At 31.0% G+C, this 16,463-nt stretch overlaps 1 protein-coding gene across 3 annotated transcripts in view; it reads right to left on the bottom strand.

Annotated features, from left to right (window-relative positions):
- Positions 1-1,385: 1,385 nt before the first annotated feature.
- The window catches only part of Rab26 (RAS oncogene family member Rab26), a 68,448-nt gene continuing 53,370 nt past the window's right edge, over positions 1,386-16,463 (bottom strand). Inside the window, exons 2-6 of one of the 3 annotated variants that reach the window (XM_085205367.1) lie at positions 6,193-6,543; positions 5,963-6,073; positions 5,104-5,212; positions 3,333-3,443; positions 1,386-2,891 (exon numbers count right to left, since the gene is read on the bottom strand). In XM_085205367.1, coding sequence (XP_085061493.1) covers positions 2,650-2,891; positions 3,333-3,443; positions 5,104-5,212; positions 5,963-6,073; positions 6,193-6,405 — 786 coding nt within the window. In that variant the 5' untranslated portion in view covers positions 6,406-6,543 and the 3' untranslated portion in view covers positions 1,386-2,649. The remainder of the gene's footprint in view (positions 2,892-3,332; positions 3,444-5,103; positions 5,213-5,962; positions 6,074-6,192; positions 6,544-16,463) is intronic. The other 2 variants (XM_085205368.1, XM_085205369.1) reach the window with 2 other exon arrangements.

Here is a 16,463-nt window from a genome sequence, read left to right as displayed (position 1 = left end):
ATTTTTAAGTAGGTACAAACTTAATGTAGCATCTCTTATGATATTGCAGCTTTTATCGAAATAAGAATAAATTTAAAATATACACTTTATTATATAAATGTTTCATGTAACGAGATATACTTTCTTATACATAGTTACATTAAAAAAAATATGATTAATTTACTATAATCATTTATATAAATAAACTTCGTAACAAATTGAATCAAAATTAAACAAAATTTAAGACAGTTCAGCCTTTGACGATCTATATATATAATAAAATTGTAACTAATCGTTGTCTATACATTGAAGATAAATGAGAAAAACTATTATACGTTATTAGTTTTATTTTAATGGGATGATATACGAAAAAGTTACGTTAATTTAAAGAATTTTATTCGACAAAATTGCCATAACTGTCTAATTGAATTGGCTGAAAGTTTAGGTTTCGATACCTATTTTAATATATTATGTTAATTTATAATGATATTGTATTTTAAATAATATGTTAGAACATGGAAATAATTCAGATTAACAAATAAGTAATCGTGTAGTTCTAGCTGACAACGCCACGAGCGGGTCGCTAGTAAGTAATAAATATATTAACGACTATATATACACCGAAAGTAAATTCTCTAAATGATAGTTGCTTTAAATATACCACTAAAAATGTTTCCAGCCCCTGATTACTGTTATCTATCTCGCTCTAACAGAGTATGGGACGTGGCGCCATATTTAAACTTCGACAAACTTGTCAGTTTAATATACAATGGCGGGATATTTGAAAATTGTGCTCGATAATACAGAAAAGTTTTATAAAAGTTAACTGAGGCAAAATAATCCTAATATTATATAAATTAAAATAATAAATTTAATTTTTTTATCAATCTAAAAATAAGATATAGGAGCAATTATATCATGTGTTTTATTTTCACATACATAATTTATACCAACCTTTTTGTTAGTCAAATGGATGGGTAAAAATATTTATATTTTAGAATTTGTTGTATATTTTATTGTATTATTTATGTCCGAAATAATGTCACCATTATAGAATTGGCTAAAAGTTGTTCAAAATATTAAAAAATATCTGTTTTATAAAAAATGTGAAACAAAAATAATCTTAAACACTTTGTAACCAGCTAATACATTTTATGAATTTTCTTTGATTTATTTCCAGATGTCCTAGAATTTGGATGTGTATTACTATTTATTTCAATGCTACTACTTAAAAAACTAACTGTTTAAAATTTACCATTAATGAACTAAGCAAAAGCCTGGAAAGTTTTTATTTTAGATCATTCTGCTCTTATAATGATGACCGACCAACATGTTTTTTTATTGATTTAAGGTAGATAAAGGCGAAATAGCTATAAGAATAAATAAAAAGTAATAAAACCATTCTGTTTGTTTAGATTTTTATTTCTGCACAAGCAACATTTAATGCCACAACAAGAAGGTACAAGATAAGTTAACATTTATTTGCAAATATTATAATACTTCATAGTTTATTTTTTATAGCATAAATACTTATATATTTATTAAATATATTGTGCATTCAGGTCCATTATATTTGTTTTCTTTTAGCTTTTAGTTTGTTCTAAATAAATAGTTAATAATAATATATATAATATAATATTAAAGAAAAGTAAGATAATGTAGACTTTGCGGTAAGAAATATATTTATGTTTAATTTTTTAAGTAGGTTTAAACTTAATGTACCTATAAAAGGACTATTTGTTAATTTAGTAAGGATAGGTTTCATAGACTTGTCTAATATATCACAGGAAAAGATCTTGATAAATTATCCTAATGTTTAATAGTTAATACTATTCTATAATATAATGTTCAATATTTATGTTGTAATGTGATTTCCTTAACAAAATAAAAAACTAAAGTATTCCAAAAATAAATATAGTCAATCAAATATATTTGTGCTGTTTTTTGAAAATATATTTTCAATGTTACTTTATATAAAATAAAATCAAAAGTACTAACAGCACTTTTATTATATATTTTAGACTTAATACTAATATATATATATATGACTAATTTATTGATTTTTTTCTAAACACACATCATAAAATTAATACCTTTAGTACCTAAAGTAATAGGTAACGTATGAAGCTGATATGATAATTTTGCTGGAAATTTCAAGCTAATCCATATATTGGTTAAGTATACACATTTAGATATTTTTAGTAACATTATATTTTATCAAATATTATTATTTTTTATACATAAACTTGGCATTGACATTTTATTAATGACATTTGGTCATACGTTTTTTTTTTCTATTTTTTAATTAAGTACTTTCAAACTAAATACCTAACATGCGCTAACGGCTTTTTAAAAATATATTATATTTTGTAATTTAACGTTCTTATCATACATATAACATATCATATAAATATACTTAAAGTAAACATCATAAACTTAAAGTATTTTTTTTACTTATTATAAAAATTAACAAAAGTTACAAAAATAATATAAAATCATTGTGAATTGCGAAAACACTCAGCCTTATTATAAAAACTTGTGCCGTTTACGCAATAAATATTTAGCTACTGACTAGGTACAATACTTAACAATCATTGCCAACGCCAATCACTGTCAGTGTCAGACTGATAGTGAGATTGGTCCATCAAAATTTGAAAATTTGGCGGGAATTTACGAGCATGGCGGACATGACGAGCGTTGTTCTTGTGATGGCTGCGCGCGCACGGCCAGCCGCGAGGGATCGACGGGGTTAGCTTTCGCGACGAGAGCCCGCGCTACGTGAGCAAACGCGGCCTCCACGTTGAGGCCGGTTTTCGCTGACGTTTCCATGAATGCGACTTGGTACTCTCGCGCCAAGCGCTGCCCCTCCTCCCGCCTCACTGCCCGCTCGAGGCCGCTGTCCGACTTGTTTCCTGGAACAGAATTTGTGCCGCTCCACTTGTGATACTGGATACTTACTTGGTTAGTAGCTACGTTGGCGAGGGCTTGGGTTTTACGTTGATTAAATTATCAACGAAATTGTAGACTTCGTGTTTGAAATCTTCTTTTATATATAAAATGGATTATAAAGCAGTTAGTGTTATGTACCAATCTGTGCTATATATATTATATCATGAAAGATGTTTGTCTGATTGTATGTTTGTTTGCTTATATGCATTTTAATATCTAGACCGTGTATACTTGATCCATTTTCATTTATTGTCTCCTATATCTAACGCAGTAACGCTTGGTTTGTAAGACATCGCTCCCTTAACGACAAGGCCGCATAATTATCTTTCTGGTGTACAAAAAGGATAATTTTATTTTACTAAAAGATGGTAGGTATCTATATTCTTGGTTGAAGTTTATATTACCTAGTAGCATGATGACCACGTCGTCTTGAGCATATTCTCGTATTTCACCAAGCCATGCCCGAATGTTGTCAAAACTGGTTTTGTTGGTGACATCGTATAGAAGTAGAAGGGCTGGTAACAAGAAGCAACGTTGTTAATGGGCAAACAAGACACGTGAGACGATTAGATTTCAGATAACAAGGGCAAGTCAAATAATTTCTTATTAAGTAGGTACTTATTATGATAAAACGAAAAAACTAACATGAACTGAGAATACTTTCTTTATATTTCTTTCTAGAACTACTTACCTATACCTTTATAATTTTAAGTTATATATTTTTTAGTTAGTTTTTTTTAATCGCAATGCAATATACTTATTGCTTAATTAATTCAGAACTGTTGACATTTTATCGGAACCAATCTTATTATTTTATGTCAATATATATTTTTTTTAAGTTACGAAAAAGTTGTACCAAAAAACATTCATCCAACAAACCGATGTCAACCCTAGGTACGTATAATGTAAACATATTATGTAGGTAGGTTACCTATCTCCATTACATTAGATACTCGCTTACCTAGAAATATGAAGCGACAAACAACTGGACAAATTGAACAATACTTCCAATTAATCTGTTGGACTTAAAATTAATCATATTTTTCAAAATACTATTTTGTTTTAAAAAAATCTACATTTTAATAATTTTAACGTGTTTTCTAACCTATTCTAGTTTAATGGGCAATTAAGCATCGGTGTCGGAAAAGGGGGCTCGAGTAGGCTGTGCCCACCATAGAATAATTTGGTGTCTACCCCAGAAATTTTATTACTAAAACATTGCCCCGAAAAAAAACAAAAAAGCAACATTTACGCCATTTGTTTAGCCATGAGTAGATAATATGTCTGTTCAAAGTTAAAGTCCGGAGAAATGGACTTTACCTCAGAAAATATCTCTAGATACGCCCACGCGGGAAAGATATTCTGATTTATAAAAAAAGACCTATTTAATTATGTTTTAATATAAAAAAATGCTTAGGTAAATTAAAATAATATTATATGAAACTAGGTAGTTTGTTTATTGTAAGTAGGTAAATGTTTAATAATAAAACCCAAATTTTTAAATAGAATCATAATATCTTAAAATGTAAAGAAAATAAGGGATCAATTAATGGTATCCTTATTTCTTACACAAAAACAAACTTCAGAATTGCAAGCGATGAATAATACTCGTATAATGTTTTAACGTCTAACACTTGGTGTTTAAAGAAATATTGTCTACAAAATAAGAATAAATAATATAAATCAGAAATATGAAACACATTTTAATTCAGAATAATATCCCCTCGTTTATTGCTATTGTCATGTGTCACCAAGCAATTTTGTTTAGAAAATAACCGACAATTTAATATTGTACAACTATGAAATATTCCAAGAAATATTTCCTTTTATTGCTAAGAGATGTCGCTAGTAGTATGCAATATACAACCATATTTTATAGCAGAGCAGGCAGACGGAACATCGGAACCTAGTGTAGTCGTTCCCCACTTTCCGCGTAATTCTAGAAGCATTGCGTATTAAGTGGCAGAACTCAACGCCGCGTTTTACCCCGTTACCAGAATGAGGAAAAGAAATAAATGAATATTAAATTTTTATATTTCCCGAATAAAAGTCCAATGCCCCACGACGTTCGACGGCGTCCACAAAATATATACTTTATCTTAAGTTTAATATAGCGACGTTTTTTCTATTTCTGCTTTAAATATTTTTAAATATATAAATAAATATATTACTTACCGTGTGCATCTCTGTAATACGCATGAGTGACACTACGGAAGCGCTCTTGTCCCGCCGTGTCCCAAATCTGAAGCTTCACTTTTAAGCCGTCCACCGTAACTACTTTATTCTGCAACAGATGGCGCTAGTTGTAACATTCAGAGAAATATACATACGAAGTATAACTATTTCTTAGATATAATTCTCGAAATCTTCTTATACAAATTATAGTAAATACATTTATTGTTATAACTAGATACCGTGGTTTATCTATCTAGAACAAAATATGCCATTACTAAAGTAAATTAGACAACATTTTGTCTAATATCAAAACATATAAAGCTTTAATCACCCATTATAATTTAAACAAAGTGATACATCTCAATTCATAATTGACGAAAACATAACAAAAAATGATCGTGGCTATAAATCACTCAGTCGAGGATCGAGGAGTCGATTCAATCACAGCTGTCACGGTGAAGGGGCGGGCACAGAAAAAGCGCACCAAACTTTAACACCAATAGCGTAGCGCGTGCCGGCCGCGTATCCCCGTGAGTGGCCCGTTTGAACTCGGGACCCCTGACGACCATTTAATTGTTTTTTTTTTGTAATATAGCACAGATAAAAATTAAAATTCCTTATATTGTGATTGATTGTTTTCGCCTTTTGTAAAATACGAAATAGGTTCAAAATGAAGGTGCTTTTAACAGATTTTGAATAGTTAGGTAATAAATAAGTTTTTGTAATCAATATTTTGAATACGTTGTATTTTAACCAAAAAGTGACCGCAGTGGCAATACAGTATTGTCACTTAAATGTGGTCAAATCCATTCCATTTATTAGGTATGTATAATAATAGTGAAATCCAAAAGCAGTCTACCCGGAAGTCAATTCCAACGGTGGAAATGTAATTGCCGGCGAGGAAGGTCCCGTCCCGGAAGCGCACAAGCATGCACGTCTTCCCGACACCGCTATCTCCTAGCAGCATTATCTAGAAATTGATCGTATTAATAAATATAGATTTTGATAAAGAAAATTTATAAAATGTTTTATTAGAGGTTAATTTGAATAAATAGAAAATATCTATATTATTTAAAAACTTAAACTTGCCTTCCCAAAAACATCATATTTTTCGTCTTGTTTGCTTTGATGTTCCCAATGCTCAGTGGGCGATGGTGGGTCACTGTGTGGCATAACACCCTCTTGTTCACTCTTGTCATCATCCTCTCTAGCCTCTGGAAGGTTCCTGGCCCAAGTAGGTCGTACCCGTCCTACTACCACTCGCTTCTCCATTTGTCTGTTGTCTAAGTTTGGATTCCACATTGCGTCTTTGTTTGGTTTTTTCACTATTTTTTTTGTATTTATAGCTTCGCTAACACTTTATTTCATAGTCTAAGGTAATTCACTGAATATTTGAAATATGTTATGTCTGAATCCTAACAGTGTTGGTTAAGAAGACTTCTTCAAAAATTACGTAGAAATGAATAAATAAAATAAAAATATTTTTCTATTGTTAGTAATAGATATAGATGCTTTATCGGTTTGTCAAAGCGATGTTAAAAAACTTACAAAAAAGTAGCGCATGTGGCTTATGCCATAGTTTTAATTACCGTGCTTTTTTTATATTATTGATCAGGAAAAAAAATGTTGTTTTAAAATATAAAGGCAATCAAAATTGATTGAAAGTAAAATTGCCTCCAAAATATTTGTTTACGTGGGATCACAAGTTATCACGCCCTTTACTAGCAATAAACAAGAAAGATGGACTTAACATAAATTACTTTTAAACTTTGTCGTTTTTCGAATATTTTCCTGGTAAACTTTTCAAATCATCAAGCATCACCTTACAATAACATACCTTTATTTTTCCTAAAAGTCTACATATCACCAAAATTCTAATTTAGTTTTCTTAATAAAACAAATATTAACATGTTCTAATTTAATCTAATAAAAGAACATAAAATTGATTGTGGTAGCATACCTAACCCAGGATTTTCTTTGACCCAATTTAAATTGTCCAAAGTGTCATTCGTATTTAGCAGCTATGGCCTATGCCCCATCTGAGTCACGCTGTCCAGGTACAGAATACTAAGGTACTAATAATATAATAATATATATGTAATTTGACTAATAGATGAACATTCCAATCATCGTGCTATAATTAATAGCAGTATAGTAATTAGTAGAACTGTAATATTGGTAGGTAGACTGAATTCTAGAGCGCGCAACCCATGAAGGGTTAGAAATGATAGTACGTACCTAAGCCTCAGCAACCTGGCAGATAAAAGCATTTTTTTGTGAAAATTAATATCTAATGGAAAAGAAATTAAGAAATTATTGTTTTATTACTCCGAAATAAGATTGGCTCTATAAATACTGTACCTAATTTCAAGCATTTTTTTTAATATTATTATACTCGCATCATTTTCATATAATTTCACTAATAAAGTTGTAATGTAGAAGTTGTAGAAGATTGAAGTCAAAATAAGGGATTCTTTTCCACACCCTCAAAACTTGTAGACGATATCGCCCTCTATTACACCTGTCCGACCCTTTTCAAACTAAATACCGGTGAAATAGAATCTAACGTAAAGGATATCTTTACCTAGCTATTAATTTAACTTTCTGATTTGATGCCTTATCGAGAAAGGATTGAAATCCTTCTGTTGTCTCCTCCAGTGTCGCCATTTTATTGGAGTGTGAGGTAAATTTATGTGGGCCTATAGTACCTATATAATATCTGTATAATACTTACCCCACTTTTAGGTATCGTTCAGGAAATAAATAATATTTATAAGTCACTTTAATATTGTTAGTAGGTACATATAATAAATAACCCTAAGAGACAATGAAAGACCGTGGATTTACTACTCGGAGAAATTTATTATTATTTATTAGATAATATTTTAATTTCTTCGCTCTGTTACCAAAGCAAAAGCACGGAGTTGAGTTTCGCTACTCACGAAATGCCTTAAAAATTGGGCAGAAGATAGAGAACGGAGTGTCTTAATCGACCTGGCTATATGCGGGATACAGCGTGAAAGTGAAAAAAGAATAAAAAATATATTTCTTCTTTGATTAGGAATAGATAGATACTTTTTAGATAGGTATTTTTAATCAATCTTCTTTCTCGTTTTATTTTTTAGAGACCTTGATAAAGGGGTAGGAGATTGTCCGGAAATTACAAACTAATGAAGGCAGACTTCACATTTAAGTTCTAATTAATTTTCAGAACGAGGAGCCCTCGAATAAATGTTCGTTAGAAACATTTCGCAATAATTTCAAAATCTTATTGTCATGTTAACTAAATGTACCTATATATTTATCATATAAATAACTAAATTTAGGCAGGTATATAGGTATTATACTTAATATAAATAACAATAAGAGACATTTTTTACAATATTTCGTTACTTAATTATGCTGGGGGAGGAAAGGACAGTTCCGTCAGTAGGTACGGTCTTCGAAACATTAAGAGTTGAAAAACTAAAGATACTTAGCATTTAAACTAATCGATCAGCGATCAGCTAAATTCTTAACAGCACTTGACAGCACATTTCTAAAGAAATTTAGTACCTAAATAAAAATACTAATTTTTTTTTAAAGTTCTTTTGCGTCAACAAAATTTCTGGTTCACATTTGTACAATTTTATTCCAAACAAATATTAATATAACGAGAAACAAGTTAATTAAGCCTCTTTACAAAAAAAAATACTTTGCCTACACTAAAAACCTGAGGCGACAACTAACTTTCACATAGAGCCACCGCAGAAAGAAAATTTAATTTCCAGCAACAATATGGGGACTAGACTTGAAAGCTCTACATTTTCCTTTGATACGCACGAAATCCGTTTGAGGCAAAGTATAACAAAGGTATAATCAACCCCCTTTACAATACCCGTAATAAGGTTACTCAAATATATGCTGCGTTCCACCCCTAATTGCAACGAATTTTTAACCGACTTCTGTAAAAGGGGATTATCAATTCAATTGTACTTTTGTATGTTTGTTACCTCAGAACAAATCCTTAACAATTAAAGAAGCTCACCAGATTGTAATATACTTGAGGCCGTCACGGCGCAAAGGTATGAGCGCGCGACTGTAAACGGCACGGTTGTGGGTTCGATTCCCACTCAGGAGAAATAATATTTTAGTATTATCATTTCATCGCTCTACTAACGAGGGCAACCGCGGCGTTGACTTCCGCCTCAAGACTTCTGCGGTAAGTAGGAAACAGAGTGACTTAACACTAGGTTCCCGTGTAGCGTGAAGCTAAAAAAAACTATACTGTATTTTAGGTCGAAGGGACACATAAATTGGCTTTTTCATGATGAATATTTTCTAGAACAACTAATAATAAAGTTTAGGTATATTAAGTACCTATTAAAAAGTCAGCACTAACTTTTGACAGGAATAAAAATCGTAACCACGAGGTTACGATCGAAAAACTTTTCTTTATTTATTTTATTAATATCTATGAATCCCTTGAAATTAAATCTCGTTATTTACTTTTCTTATTTGAGTAAGTTTAAGATTTAAATTATTATCATAACCCTTTGTGGTGATCCAAAAACCGGCGTTAGGTTACGCCATTCATCATGCAATACATTTCATAAGTTGTGACTTTAGAATGGAGTGTCTTAATTCTAGGTATGTATTTCAAAAACTTACCAGCTTCACGCTGTATCCTGCATACAGCAGGCTAGGCAGAGGGAATCTAGTGTTTAGATAGGTACTCCGATTCCCTCATTTTGCCGAATGTATCGAGGAATTGTATGCGGAATGGCGGAAAAACGCCGGACTTTTTCCTTGGTGTCAGAGCGAAGAAATGAAAAAAAAAAATTAAAAAAATTCATTCCCTCCAATGGGGATCGAAACCACAACCATCGCTTTACACTTTACAAACACACTCTTGTGCCCCGTCGTGTGCCACGATGACCTCAACAAATATACCTAATATATGTAATTTGAAATAATTAATAATATTAGACCCAAATTTTATATTGAAATTCTAGCCTACCTACCTACTACAAGTAAACTTAGCTCAATCAACTACACAACCAGGAGTCCATTAAAAAGTTTGATGAAAATCTCGGCAAAGTATAGCGATGTCATTAGATACTCCCCCATAATGATGGCAGTGACATCATAGAATAGAGAGTATTATAATCTAGAAGTACTTGCTACATTAACTTGTTTTTACACGCTTTTATTGTCATTTAAATTGCCGTGTTAGGGTATCTGAAATCTTAGAACCTCAATTTGACCTGCTTCCCAGTACCCGATTGAGGCTAGAGGAATCAGGGGACAGTTTTGTAAAAGGTTAGGGAAGCGGAATTGAGTTTTTTTTACAATATGTGCATGTTATGTAGCTTTGTTTTTTTTTTAAATAAATAGAAAGCTTAATTTTGATTTTCCAAGTTAGCAGCTTTTGGAAGTGTTTCACGGGGAATCCCTCGATTATATTATATCTGCTTCACGCTGTATCCCGCGCACCGCATGGTAGGCAGAAGGAGCATAGTGTTAAGACACTCCGTTCTCCACGATTATATTATACATTATTTTATTTGGTCCATGTATACTCCCGTTTATAACTAGTTCCTATTCCACTAATATAATTATTAATTATTTCATGACACTTCTAAATAATCTTGTTCTCATTTTAAAACTTTCAACTGTTGGTAAATTGGTGGAAATTCGACTTCAGTCTATGACTCGCTTGTTTGTTGTCGAGAAACTTTGGTTTCCAATAACAGTTTTCGGATTATATTAAACAATAAATTATTGGAATATTAAATTACTTGTTTTAATTAGAAAACGTCGTGTTTTACGTTATTTACAATTATTATTTTTTATTTTGTAACATATTTGTACTAAAATCTACCAAGAAAATTATTTGATTTTAATTCTCTGCTTTTTCTTACTTTTAAATCTTTCTCTTAGACTCTTATTTCTTTTACATAATCTTTAAAATGTAGTATTTATTACATTTTATACACGCTAGATACCTAATCAGATTCTCACTGCCTCTCACTGCGTCCACACGAAGCGGGAAATTATTAAAGTATTTAAATTTATGGAAATGTCTCTTCGTGTGTTATATATTTACTTTCTTCTACTATTTTTATACTTTTAACTATAGGTATCGTTAATTGTTATAACGAGGCAATTTTAAAAAATGTACTTTATTAAAAATAAGATTTTTCGGCGAACGATAAATGTGTATAATTAACACTAGAATATTTAAATTAAGATATAATATGTTGCTATAATTTAAAACGCGCGGAGCGCGTAGCCAAGTAGTTTTTACAAACAGAACTGGCGAGCAGCACCGTGTGTTATTTTACACGAACCATTTGAAGCCACTTTTTACCTATTCGTAACTCAAAAACTATTCCACCTAAAGCTGTCATATTTGGCTCAAATATTTAGACCCCCTACCTGTATACGTGCATTAAATTTCATAAACACAGCTCAAACAGTTATTTAGATAATGACGTCCAAAAATCGTTAATTTTTAGGGGGGTGACTGACCTATAGACCTTAATGTTAACCAAGTTCCAGATGACCTAGAATGGTGAAATTTAGCATCCGGTTAAGTAATTGGGTGTATGTCAAGGGAAAAATCCGAAACTAGTATTTTTTAAATATTTTCTTATAATTTTTCAATAAATAGATTCAATTAGGAACATTTACTTATAGCGCCTGTAATGAAAGCATAGCAATCAAAGTTCATGATAATTGATTTTTAGGCTTAGCGCCTGCCAAAAAAATAAGAGCAAATGCATTATTTATATATGTTGCTTTAATTTATGTCACGCGTTAGTAAATATTTTATTTGTTTTGTAGACTAACTTCACTATTACTTACGTAAGCCATCTAAAACAACACAATGCTTTCAAATATATTTTAAGATAAGATATGTCTCCATTTGTAGCTGAAAATTACTCTAATTTATGTCCTGAGAAAGCCTGTGATCATGTGGACTTCAAGGGCTTCACGTAACCATATAAAAACATAATAAATGGATTAACATCCTTCATTATTATTTATTACTAGCGGACGCGCGCAGCTTCGCTTGCCTTTTTAAGGGTGAATTCTAATAAACCATGAAACATGTGTTCAATGAAATATTTTTAAGTCTAAATTTCAAATTTTATAAAAATCCCTTCTTAGTGGATGTACAGATTACGAAAGTAAACTTTTGTCCAAATTTCACGTTTCTACCATCAGCGGTTAAGGCTGTGCGTGCGTCTTACCTCAGTCAGTGAGGACAAGTCCTTTTTATATATATAGATAATTTAAACATTTTAGTACTTATTATACTAAGAGTATTTGCATAGTCGATTAACGTATTTGATATTAAATTATTATTACAATATTTAAGTACTAAGTGCTATATAAGATCCTATAAGGGTTCTGTTTTATTGCTTTCGAGGTACAGAATCCTAAAACAGAAAAAAAAATACTCTAAAAAATAAATATAAATAAAAGCTTTTAAAAAATAATTATATTGATAGAAATATATATAAAAATTAATAATAATATACTATCTGTAAGGTCAGTCGTGGCACAGGGGCACAAAGTGTGACTGTAAAACCTGACTGGTTGTGAGTTCGATTCCCACTCGAGGAAATGAAATATTTATTTAAACTTATATTTCCATTTCTTCGCTCTGGTGTCGAGGCAAGGCGCGGACTAGAGTTCCGCCACTCAACACGCAATGCCTCCAGAATCCGATGGAAACTAGGTTCTCTCTGTCTACTCTTCTGTGTGCGGGATACAGCGTGAAGCTGATTTGATTTTTATTTTGATATATTGTCAGCCTACCAGCTATCTTAACAGAAGTAATTATAAAGTTAATATAATTAACAGTAAAAACTTAAGTAATTGTTAATAAAAAAAATAAGAGAAAAAAAGAGAAAATTAGAAATTACTTAAACAAAATAATAAAAAATAAATAAATCCGCTTTACTGTGTATCCCACACATAGCGGGATAGACAGAGGGAACCTAGTGTTAAGACACTCAGTAACTCCACTTTCCATCGTATTCTGGAGGCATTGCGTGTTGAGTTATTCCAATAAAATAATAAAATTAGAAAAAAATAATAATAAATATATCAGATTTCTAAACGCAGCATACATTAATTACTTTCTAATCTGACAACTGTCATTTAATCAACAAAATAAAAACTATAGTCGAGATTCATAGATAAATATAATCTATTTTCATATATAATTAAATATCATCTTAAGAGTAATAAAACATAATATTATTGACCATAATAAAAAAGTAAATACCTAATTATATTAGATATATTTTATTGTACGAAAGCGCTCATATTTTAATGGTTTTTTGGCTTGGGTTTCATGATTTTACTGGTTTTAGGAACACTTGTGAAAACGGCAGAGAACGAAGTCGACCTTGGGATCATATCAATTCAGATTTGTACTGTCAGCACTTAATAAATTTATTGTCTATATTTTTTCCAAGACATGTTGAACAATGAGTCGTTCAAAAGAATTGCTTGTGGTTGAAACAAGAACCTTACACCGAATTGTTCCAATGCCTCCCGATGGGAGCGGTCTCTTCCATGCTATTGCATATTCTTTGCTTGAGCGTATTGATATACAACAAACTAACAAATTGCGCGAGACTATAGTAGAGTACGTATGTCGTAACTGGAATGATTTAAGTATCTACACTAGCGCTCGAAACGGGAATCCTTACTCTTCTAAAGAAGACATGCTTTGCTTAACTACGTAAGGAGCTACTTCCTTAATAAAGGCTGCAGTAGATTTGTACAATATTAAGATAGAAGTGTATTATCACAATGGTGTCCTACTTGGTTTATTCGGCGAAGAGAAATGTCCTATGAAGCGCTTACTCTAAACTATGTTTTAAAAAGAGCAACTATTGAGTTTCTTTCCGTAGTGGCTTCCTATAGGAAAAGTACTTATAATGGCCAAATTGAATAAAGAATATTTTGATTTTGATTACATTATGAACCTTTCTACTTATGATTTCTGTACAAAAAGTAATGATATCCCGTCAAAAACATAAATGTAAAATGAAAGCCAAGTTCAGTAATAAAACATATGGCTTCAGCGATAAAAGAAGTGAGATGTAAATGTATGCCAAGTTCAATGGTCAGTCCTGAAATTTATTTTTAACAATATAAAATATTTTATAACAACTGAAAATGCCCATTCTTCTTACAACTTGGAGACTTTATTTATGTGTAATGTCTGATTTGGCTAGTTTTCATATGAATTTACAATAGAATCTGAATAGAATAAAATTTGAATACATTCATTTATATCGATGTAAATTAATTTGAAAACTAGCCAAATCAGATATTACACATAAATAAAGTCTCCAAGTTGTAAGAAGAATGGGCATTTTCAGTTGTTATAAAATATTTTATATTGTTAAAAATAAATTTCAGGACTGACCATTGAACTTGGCATACATTTACATCTCACTTCTTTTATCGCTGAAGCCATATGTTTTATTACTGAACTTGGCTTTCATTTTACATTTATGTTTTTGACGGGATTATATTTTAATCCATTGACTTTGAAATTAAAATTTTAATTATATAGCCGTTGCTCATTAAACATTAATATGTCATTATGGTATGGTTCTTTGATGATATGAGAATAGGGGCACAAAATGTGCCTGTAAACGCTACTGGTTGTAAATTCGATCCTGACTCGTTAATCTATTTCTTGGGTCTGGTGTCGAGGTAAAGCGCGGCGTTGAGTTCCGCCACTCAACACGGTATGTCTAGTTTCGCCTTGAAGCTGATTTTATTTGATTTTTTTGTTTCTTTGATTATGACGTTGCGAACGTGCCAATTGGACACATATCACTTTGCCAATGTAACGTTTATTAAGTTTATTAGTTGAATATACATATTATTAGAGTTTGATTGAAAAAATATCAAAAGTTTTATTAAAACTGCCTGCCATATTTAAAATTGAAAAAAAAATTTTGAGCCATCGATCGGCGTAGTAAAATAAAGGTAGGTATATTGTTTTCATAATCCCGTTCTAGAATATGACAACGGGATGTCGAGTGTTGCCACTTGATACGCCGAATACCTACATGCAAAAAATATATTTTTTTTTATTTAAATATAGTATGTAACTTGATTGTTTTAATTTTTACGTTTGGGGTAGGTACTAGAACGTCAGCCCCTACATATATGCCCTTAAGGTATCTTCGTCTTTTGTTTGTGACCTTCTTATAGTAGGTACATCGACTATTTAAAGGCCAACTAAACATTAACATTTTGTTCTTATCAGTCGTTCTAATATAATAATCATCATATTTTTTATATCACCTATATACCTACATATATATATGAACAAAGGAGATCATCTTCAACAATAGAGTAAGTGAAGACTTCCTAAAAGTTAGTTAAAATTTAATATTTAAGCAAATAAGGGATTTTTAGAAATTTCTACGGTAACGGGATACAAAGAGATCTTCTTTTTTACATCTCAGAGTCCACGCCAACAAAGCTACTTTATAAAGCTCATACTAGCTTTATAAAAAACTAGCGAACGCGCGCAGCTTCGCGTGCTTATTTGCACCCTTAGGGATGAATTCTAATAAACTATGAAACACGTATTCAATTAAATATTTTTAAAAGTCTGAATTTAAAATTTTATAAAAATCGATGTCAATTTAAAGATTTTTTTATACAAACTTTCAACCTCTTATTTGCACCCTTAGGAGGAGAATTCTAGAAAACCATGAAACACGTGTTCAATTAAATATTTTTAAGAGTCTGAATTTCAAATTTTATAAAAATTGATACCGATTTAAAAAAAATTCCATACAAACTTGCAACACCTATTTCATCCCTTTAGAGTTAAAATTTTTCAAAATCCCTTCTTAGTGGATGTCTAGGTTACAAAAGTAAACATCTGTCCAAATTCCACGTTTCTACGCACAGCGGTTACGGCTGTGCGTGCCTCTTACCTCAGTCAGTGAGGACAAGTCCTTTTATATATATAGATAATACATTGTAAAAATACTTTACACACATATATATATGGTATATTTTATAGTCGGCGTATAAATGTGCGTAGTGCGTACATTTAATTTCACGGTAGAGTCGTAATTGATCGTCACCAGACCGGAAGCTCTACTATATAGCGTTATATTTCAATCAAATATACTGTTTATTGGTGCTTTTGATCAATCATTTCATATCGGTTTCAATATCATACTATAGATGTATATGAGTTTTTAATCGACGTTGTTAATACTTTAATAATAATATGTTAAATAATAAATGCGTTTAAATTACATCTTTATATTGTTTACAAATTGTTTCACACCTACGTACACAAAAGTTTAAAAATT

The sequence above is a fragment of the Heliconius melpomene genome, chromosome 20 (assembly GCF_056956725.1).
Source record: "Heliconius melpomene rosina isolate 202511_hmr_F chromosome 20, ASM5695672v1, whole genome shotgun sequence".
NCBI classification, from domain to species: domain Eukaryota; kingdom Metazoa; phylum Arthropoda; class Insecta; order Lepidoptera; family Nymphalidae; genus Heliconius; species Heliconius melpomene.
The sequence above is the reverse complement of the archived record's forward strand: the minus strand, read 5'-3'. Positions and strand labels throughout refer to the sequence as shown.